The sequence below is a fragment of the Limanda limanda genome, chromosome 10 (genome assembly GCF_963576545.1).
Source record: "Limanda limanda chromosome 10, fLimLim1.1, whole genome shotgun sequence".
NCBI lineage: Eukaryota > Metazoa > Chordata > Actinopteri > Pleuronectiformes > Pleuronectidae > Limanda > Limanda limanda.
The window spans coordinates 12,145,359-12,155,045 of NC_083645.1; the positions used below are offsets into that span (position 1 = coordinate 12,145,359).

At 43.8% G+C, this 9,687-nt stretch overlaps 1 protein-coding gene across 4 annotated transcripts in view; it reads left to right on the forward strand.

The window, feature by feature from the left end:
* nlgn3a (neuroligin 3a) overlaps positions 1–3,891 on the forward strand; it is a 95,311-nt gene extending 91,420 nt beyond the window's left edge. For all 4 annotated transcript variants that reach the window (XM_061079785.1, XM_061079784.1, XM_061079786.1 and 1 more), the window contains one exon: positions 3,033–3,891. In XM_061079785.1, coding sequence (XP_060935768.1) covers positions 3,033–3,891 — 859 coding nt within the window. The remainder of the gene's footprint in view (positions 1–3,032) is intronic.
* The last annotated feature ends 5,796 nt before the right edge of the window (positions 3,892–9,687 follow it).

Consider the following 9,687-nt stretch of genomic DNA (forward strand, 5'->3'; position numbering starts at 1 on the left):
AACATTGCCAATAATATTAGTAGTACTACCATAAATATAATTATAAATTATATTAATAATAATTATATGAATACTATTAATAATAAGATGATTAATATCAATAATAATCATAATAATACAAATAACAGCAACAATAAAAGATGTTGAGGCAGAACTTTATCTTAAAAAATGACTTAGCAATTTCATAGATTGTCATGATAATTTACAAGAGCAATAATCTTATCAAATGAAATTGAAAACGTTAGCATGCTTTCAGTCCGTTTTGAGTATAGTTATTGTCGTTTCTCTTGTGTGAGCACACGACATATTGAAAAGCTGCTCAGAATAATAAGTAGATGAATTCAAATTATATGTGTTATGTGACTGTAAATATGGACGGACTTAGTCGGCCCTCATGTTCTTACAAAGGGAAGACAAAGTAACTCCTAACTGTGAGACGTTCATTACTAAGTGCATATAATCATATTCACTCTGAAGGTGATCATTATAGAACAATTGCACTGGATTATATCGCACAGGTGTGACTCAGTGAACCACCGGTAAATTCCGCACAGCACTGGGACAGATTGGCACCTGCAGAAAACTTCAGCAGGGACGACAGCTCAATTTCAACGTGTGGAAAAAGCACAGCGGCACATCGTCACTCGGGAAACATTATAAAGCGGATCTCTCTACATTTCATCACACGGCAGCCGGTAAGCCTCGGTACAAGTACAGCCGGGGTAACCTAGTAGCCCTCAGCACACCGAGCAGCAGAAAGTGAGCTGGGATCACTCCCTCTGACTCCGCCGCTCGGGGCAGCACTTCAAAGCAGCGAGCGGCCCAAAGTCGAGCCGCACCGCCAGAAACTGTTCAAAGGAATGTACCCTGTTTACTATTGACTTTGCAACAATTACCCAAGCATATGTGTGTGTAATTAGATAAGGCAGCCAGTTGTTCTCTAATGCGGCAAATCAAATTAACTAAAGATGCCACATTGATTTCTTTGTGTTCCCTAAATTATTCGTCTTCAGTTGCACTGAACCAGCCAGCCACCAAAGAGCTTTTCGAACTCCTCCGCACCGTCTCTCTCCCCTGCTCCCTGCGAACACCGATTATTTGGAAGATCTACCCGAGCACCTTTTTTCAATTTTTCTGCTATCACAATCCTGCAAATTGACCCTGCTGAACGGAGCATTTGCTGCATTATGGAAATGCCTGGAATTTCCATTAACAGAAATTGCTGTGCCTCCATTATTGTTGCCGTGTGCGTGCGTGTACATGTTCTTTAGAGTTGGGGGGAAATTTGCTTGCATGTGTGTGTGAAGGCACGCTGCAGGGCCGCTGAGAGAATTCATGAAGCACGAAGGCTGCAGACATCCACGTCCCAGGCCGCTTCATTGACGTCCTGTTCTCTGGCATGTTGCACACAGGGAGATCAATATGACCTTACCTCCACCACCCGCTCCTTTGAAACTTAATTACTGATATTCAGCTACAAAGTCATCATAGTCTGGCTGTCAATATTCATTGGGGATCATTACGGGCCTAATAAAAGAGGTTATTTACGGGCTGCTCTGCTGACACCGGCACAGGTCCAGGGATTCAGCTCCAGCCATCTCAATTTGCTTTACCTCTCTCTCACTCTCTTTCCCTCCTCCTCTCTCTCTCACTCTCTCTCTCTTTCTCTCTCTCCCACTCTCACCTCTCCCAGAAGCACTGACCTGAAAAATAAAAATTGACAGCAGAGAAACTAACAGGAGAGAGGATGGAGGGTGAATTCTTCTGGCACGGCTTTTAATTCTCTTGGCCATGTTTGGAGGGTTTTCAGCACTATGCCTGAACAAAAAAAAGCCGCCATATCTCTAAATCCCCAACAAAATTTGAACTCTTCTTGCCACTAACATTGCAGGCAGAGCCGTGAAGGGATATTTCATGACATTTAGAGAAATGTCCTACGGATCCCTGCCTCCGTGCAACAACAGAGCTTTAACTTCTCGGCTCCGACATCAATTATTGTTTTCAAGTCCGCGGCGCCATTCTACAGGTTCTTCCACAGAAAGTAATTTCATCAGAACCAAAAGCAATACCGAGGCACAACTCACAGCTCCCACTCCTGGAATTGTACGTGCCAACAAGGCTACAAGGAGTTGTGTGATTGTGGGAGATTGCTATATGTTAATTTATTCAATAAATCAATAGCTTCACTGTAATTGAAATGGTTGGCCGTCCCCTGTTGGGGCAACGTTTGGAAAAACTCAAAGGGGGAACAGTGAGCTCTCTAGGTGAAAGGAGGTACTGCATCCAGAAACGAAAAAATCTCCTCAATCCTATTTTTCTCCCGCTTTCAGTCTCACACGCAGACTAATATCCTCATATCCACATGCTGATGTGCAGTTCCCTCTTAGTATCTTGATTAATATGGTCCACTTTACATCAGTACGCTGGATGCCAATGCACACTGTGCTGCCTTCCCTGAGCAATTAGCGGAGGGGCTCCACCGGCGTTGGATTATCAACAAGATGCCTCCTGACGCGAGCCCTACAGCCTGCTGACTTATTCATATGTGTTTACTTTAAAAGCCTCTGCCCTGGTTTTTGTGGGTGGGCTGCATCAGAACTGCAGTGAGAGCAGCATCGTGGGAGAAGGGGGAGGGGAGGGGTGAGGGGATCCACATTATGCCCACAGAGAGGTGCTTGGGAGGGCAGAGGGACTGGGTCATGCCTCATTGAGCTCTTGTGGTAGAGATAAAACTGTAAGTGTGTGTGGTGCTGGGAACATTTGAAATCAGTTATACAGAGAGTGAGATACAAACCGCACCTGGATCACATGTTAGTGTCAGTCTGTTGCTGTTGTGGGATTGTGCGTTTGTGGGTTTCGCAAAAGCAAGATCAAATATTTGTCTCGGTGTCTTAAGCTTCAACTGATCCTGTCATGTTTTCCTTATGGATTTTTATGTGCCTATCCCCACATTAATGCAAGAGCATGAATAATTAACTGCGCTTTCAAAATGTAATCTAACTCTGTCACGTCTGTGTCTTCTCCGTCTGTAGGGATCCCAACAAACCGGTTCCCCAGGACACCAAGTTCATCCACACCAAGGCCAACCGCTTCGAGGAGGTGGCCTGGTCCAAGTACAACCCCCAGGACCAGCTCTACCTGCATATCGGCCTGAAGCCACGTGTGCGCGACCACTACCGCGCCACCAAAGTGGCCTTCTGGAAACACCTAGTGCCCCATCTGTACAACCTCCACGACATGTTCCACTACACCTCCACCACCACCAAAGTGCCCCCGCCGGAGACCACGCAGAACAACCTGTCCACCAAGAGACCCAACGGGAAGACCTCCTGGCCGTTCAACACCAAGCGGCCTCCCATGTCCCCGGCCTACAACAGTGAGGACAAAGACACTTGGAACGACGATGAGGAGGCGGGGCCTCTGGTGGTGGAGAATCCTCGGGATTATTCCACGGAGCTCAGCGTCACCATCGCCGTCGGAGCCTCGCTGCTGTTCCTCAACGTGCTGGCCTTCGCCGCCCTCTACTACCGCAAGGACAAGCGGCGGCAGGACTCCGGCCACGGGCAGCCCAGCCCACAGCGCCAGACCACCTCCAACGACATTGGCCACCACGCGCCCGAGGAAGAGATCATGTCGCTGCAGATGAACCAGACGCACCACGAGTGCGAGGCGGGGAACAGCAACGAGGGGGCCCTCCGCTTGGCCTCGCTGCCCGACTACACGCTCACTCTGCGACGCTCTCCAGACGACATCCCCCTCATGACCCCCAACACGATCACCATGATCCCCAATTCCCTGGTGGGCATGCCCAACCTGCACCCGTACAACACCTTCACAACCGGCTTCAACTCCACCGGCCTGCCGCACTCCCACTCCACCACCCGTGTATAGCTTTAGGAGGCCAGGGACAGCCGGTGCAGGCGGCGGGTTGGGTGGGTGGGAGGGCGATTGTGTTGGTGGCGAAGGAGGAGGTGGAGAACGAACAAACGGAGGAGAGGATTGTGTTTTATAAATATCACAGGGAGGGGGCGGGCTACGAGGGGGAGGGCAGGAGTCGGATTAAAATGTGAAGAGATTTAACTAGACTTTTACAACGAGGAGAGTTGCTGAGAGCTCTCTGTGGATGTCAAGTTGTGCAGAGCTGCCAAAATCAAACTGCTTCCCTTCCTCTGATCGGGGGGGGAGGAAGGGGGTCTTTCTGCAGTGTTTTTTTCTAAAATAATCATTTTAAAAGCCTTTTTAAGCAGACTGAGGACATATCAACACTTTTTTTTCTTGAATTCATAACACGAAATAAAGAAAAAGTGCTTTTTATTTCCCATCCCTTGCTCCTGCGGGAGACACATCTAGAAGGATGGCCTCTGCGTCAATGTTCGCGAAAAATGTTTTTAATTGCTTCTTTCTTTTGTTTTACGTTTCGATGCCTTACGAAGCTTGTTCTTTTTTGTCATTATTTCTATTCCCTGAGACTATTCCAAGTGGAGCCTGTTACAAAGCAGATGAGACTCAAAGATGAGAGACTGAATCCAGGATGGGAACCTAGAGGATATGCAGATGTAGAGATTTTATGCCCATTTTGGGCAACTCTTTTTTTCTGTTGTGTATCAACACAACAACAGCCACACAAATGGTGTTATCGTTTTGTTTTTTTTGCGTATAGAAATGATTTGTGTGGGACAGCACTTGCTGAGAGGACGCAGAGATAAATACTATGTTACTGTGATTGTTTTGTTAAGAAAAAAAGTGCATCTTTTACAGCCAATTTATCTGTTAAGCTATCCGATATTATCTCCACAAAGTGTGCACGTACACACGCTGCTTAGAGCACCTGTGTGTTTGTGTGCATGTGAAAATGATTTCTCATTCCTCGCGTGCAAGTGCAGTGAAGAGACACATTGTCTGGACTTGCAAATGCGAGAGTAGAGAAATAGTGTGTGTGTGTTTGAGAGAGAGAGAGCGAGAGAGAGAGAGAGAGAGAGAGAGTGTGTGCAAGTGTGTGTGTGCGAGTGTGTGTGTGTGTGCACCTGTTTTTTTTGTTTGTAGGTTGTACAACGTGGTTTGCGGGGGGGTGGGTTGGGGGCGGGAGGGTACTTTCTCATGTCGTTGATTTCGGTTCACCACCAGTAGTGTTCCTGCTGCGTCTCTGGGTGTCTTCTGTCTTTGCAAAATAGCTCTTTTGTTATTTTCAAAGTTATATATGTCTAATTTTGCTTAAAGAGTAAAGAATAAATCTATTATTTTATGTGTAAGAGAAAAAAAAATGGCTAAAGATTCAACTGAACTAACTGACATGATTCCATTGACTTTGTAAGAGTCCCTCTTCGGAAAGCAGACAGTGGCCTGTTTGCACTGAATAAACCTACATCAGTGCACACTTGTATTTCTTTGAATATATATATATAAATATGGGCGTACATACATATATTTATAGGGCTTCTATGGAGATACTGCTCCCATTTACAAAACAATTAAAAACAGTGTTCAGACTGAAAAGTCACCGACACAAAAAGTTTCTATGGATTATTGTCGTCATTTGAAACATCCCAAGCCGAGACGTCTCCGTTAGAGCTCTATATGTATATTTATGTATAGAATATTTAATATTTATTTATGTATACCAGATGCATACATGCTGATTGTGCCATGTGCCAAATTAAAACTGTAAAAAACGAAGAACATTAAGTTTCACTAAACTTTTTTCCCCCCCCTTTCTTGATCAAAGTTATTTTCCTCCCTTTTGTGGCTTTTTATCATTTCCATTTTGAAAGAGTTAAAGAAGAAATATTCTTGCAGCAAGTGCGAGTATTCCCCCCCAGGACTTCCTCTTTACCTCCCCTCTCTCTCCTCCTCCTCCTCCTCCTCCTCTCCTTTTCTCTCGCTGAAACCTTTGAGGAAAAACAGGCTAACAGCTCGGGGCCCATCGTGCACAACTCCAGATTTTACTGTAATTCATGCAAAGTAGTACCGCAGCAAAGGGCGATAGAGGAAAGATTGCCTCGATGTACTCACAATGCATCCTATTATGTGTTATTCTCCGGGTAAAACGGGAGTTATTGATTCTGCGAGTAAAACTGACGATGTTCATGAAGTGTCATGGCAGAGCGCAGATTGTCCCTCTGCGTTACAGCCGAGTGCAGTGATCTGACCTGACCGGTGATCTAGATCACGGTTGCAATTCTTATTTCATTTCATACACATAAACTCACCATTTTTATGAAGCATCCCATTACAACTTCCCGTGGTATTTAATGATTGGAGATGCAGCGGAGCGAGAACAACAGTCTGGTCCGCTCATCGCCGATCCTGCCGGTGGCGAAAAGAGAGACGGGGTTATTCGAGGTAATTTTCTTCAGAGACTGATCTGTATGAGTCATCTTGTTTTGAATCATCCTGTCTTATATCGTGCTAACCTCCCAAGCAGCCACCGTCTTCAGCTGAGCCGCATCTATTAAAGAAACAAGCAGTGGGCCTCTACCTGGAGCTTTCTCATACATACACAAACATTTGATAACGTCTCTGTGATTGTGCTTATGTAAGGGGTAGACTATGCAAATAGTCAAACTTGTCTCAGTAGCAATAATGTCAGCAGAAAACTGGTTTTCTGCCAGACAATGAACAAGCAGGAGCACGTCAATGACATTTCAATGAGCGAAGATATTTGTTTAAGTACTCATGGCTACAAAAGTGAGAGATGAGCCAAAAGTCAGAGATGAGCCTCACTTATAGGAATCTGCCCTTATGTGGTTGATTCACCCAAATTACTTAAAAACATATTTGTGGAGTCTTATCCCAGTCAATAAATAACTATTTTGTAATTGAACCATGAAGACAGCTTTGGTTTTAAGGAACTGACGTTTCTCAATACAGTACAAATAAATGGCATTTCATTTGTGGGGATCACAGTATTGACTTATGACACGTGTTCTATGACATTTGACCCTGACATTAGAGAGATAAAAACGTCCTTGTTACAAAGTATGTGGATTAAACAGAGTAACAGGGACTTTCTTTCAGAAAAGTCAAGAATCTGTTTTAGTCTTAGAAATTAATAAAAAACAATGTTTTACATTAGTATGTGATGTGGGGTCATTACAAGTGCAGACCAATGACAATATTAAAGATGGAAGAGATGACAGCTGCCAGAAGTGAAGCCATAACATCTCGATTGTCCATCAGGGGGCCGGCTGCAGGACATGTCACAAATCCCACCTCCTCCTTGTTAGCACGTGGGGCATGGATCAATCTTAAATGTCAAGTTAGACATCAAATCAATTTGGAGTGTGTCGAAGGGCTAGTTTTTCATATACGTTTGATGTTAATTAGTTGTTTGATGCTATGAAAATGGAGTAAAACATCATGATTGACGGCTGTGATTGACTCAGACCGGTCAGGCAGCTGTATTGATGGGACCTCAGTGATCAATGCAAACGGTTGGCTCCAAATGATGTCACCATGTTGCAAGATGGAAGTGCCCACAGTGAAAATATTTTAGCATCTTTCTGCTCATTGTTTTGGTTTTATGGCCTCAAACTTTAACTTTCTTCACTCTCTCTCTGCTCTCATGGCACTGGTTCCAGACGCAGTAGGCAGCTCATATCACTTAAAAAGCTTTTCTCCAAGTAAAAAGTAAAGTTGCTCTGTGGACTCAAAGTTTATATATTAAGCAAGTTTGTGATGAAAATCAATTACTTAAGGCTTCCAAGCATAGTTAGAATCAAAACCAAATTTCAGCCATGATTCATTAATTATTGATTTAAGATGATAAAGGCCCATTTGCTAATGAAGGACCTGAGATGCAGCTGAAAACATTTTGAATTTTTTTAATGCAATAAGTGCACCTAATGTACCTTGACGATTTCTAGTAAAATTACCCTTTAAACCAGAATATCAAAGAATCAGTGATCTGTTTCCTCATCTGATCTGTCTGCAGTGGTGGGAGGTCAGTTTCCATTGGCTCCAACACACACACACACATAGAGACACACACACACACACACACACACACACACACACAGAGAGAGTAGCACAGGGCTAAAAATTGAGCGGTGGAGTTGAGTGAACTTTCAAAGGGAAGAAATGTCATGGGAGGGCAACTTATTTTTTGCCATGTAATTTTTCCATATGGTGTTAAAGCAGAGCAGATGTCACTGAGTATTGGCAGGGGTGGACCTAGAGGCCTCGGGGACCTGGTGTGGGACACATGACTCTGTGAAGAGCCACTTAATTAAGAACCGGACTATGGAAGCTGAAGTGTTGGTGCAGCGAGAGTAAACAGGGTCAAACCCCCCCGCTGCAATCAGACACCTGAAGGCTCGGGTGAAATTAGTACAAACTCCGGTCGAAAAAGAATCACCACCAGTTGAAAAATGGGACAGTTATGAGCGAGACACTTTTTGCACGGTCGAGATTTTTTTTTTGCAGTTCAGTGAGTGTGTTTTCAAAGTGACATCATTCAAGAATTGGCTGGAATACCCCGACGGGGTTTGTGACAGCACCGAAGACAAACTCAGCTCAGGAAATGGATGTGCCAAATTACACAGTGCCGCCCGCTGGGAGAGTGCTTCAGGTGTGAGTGTGTGAGTGTGTGTGCGCAGACAGTGAGAATTTTATTTCTACTGCAGTGAGCACGTTGTTACCTTTATTTTCTTTCACCCTCTTCCTTACCCTTATCTCTCTCTCTCTTCCTGAGTCTCATTCATCTTTTCTGCCCTCTTCTTCTTTCTTTCATGCAGTTTTTCTTTTCTTTGATCCTCCCTCTCACACAAAGCAATGTGAGCAGCTCTACCTCTGTTTCACACAGACGTAACTCGCCCATTCTCTCTTTTCTTCTACTTTGTAAGTGCCGTAATCTGAACAGCTCGCTCATTTCCAATCAATTGAGGTCTAATTTTCTTGAATTGCTAAATTTCTCTGCTGACTGAGGAGCTAATGAACATTACTTATTGGGAAGCAGATTAGAACCAGTCGCTGAACCAGAACTCAAATTTAAATAGCCTGTTTTTCTCCAAAGGGAAATCACACTGCGTTTGTCAGAACATCAATAAACTATTATTTCCATGTGAAAAACGCACTCCTGATGATTTTCTTTTGTACCCACAGAGCATTCGACAAATCACTCGCATATTGTTCAGGTTTTTGGGGTTATGGTGCCATCAAACCCAGATGAGCTAACACATTTCTTTCCTAGAAACTAGAGCTGAAATCAGGCAACGAATTGTGTTTGAGCCCAAATTCATCATGATAAATCTCTGTCATCTCAGTGTCACTGTACAGATTACTAAAGATGCCCTGTTACTTATATGTTTATGTCCATAGAATGTATTTATAATCACACAAACTGGAGTAATCAAAAATAAATATCTATTCTTTCTGTATCTTTTTTTGTGGTTCTCATGAATATAGAGCACGACATACATTTTCAGTGGCCGTGAGACCAAGAACTTTGAGGCTGATAATAGTGTTTTGTATATTTGTCCTGGTACAATCTTATAGAGCATCTCTGGAAGTGCTGTATTTGAAGTGCTCTGTTCCTCCAGAAATCACAGCTTTTGTATTAAATGATAAGGCAGGTGACGTTTATCATTACCATCAACAAATCCCATTATAAAACTAAAACAAAACAATTCATTTATCCTGCTAACAAGTGCCATCTGTGAAGCCACAGCCAGATGTAACATATGCCTCCGT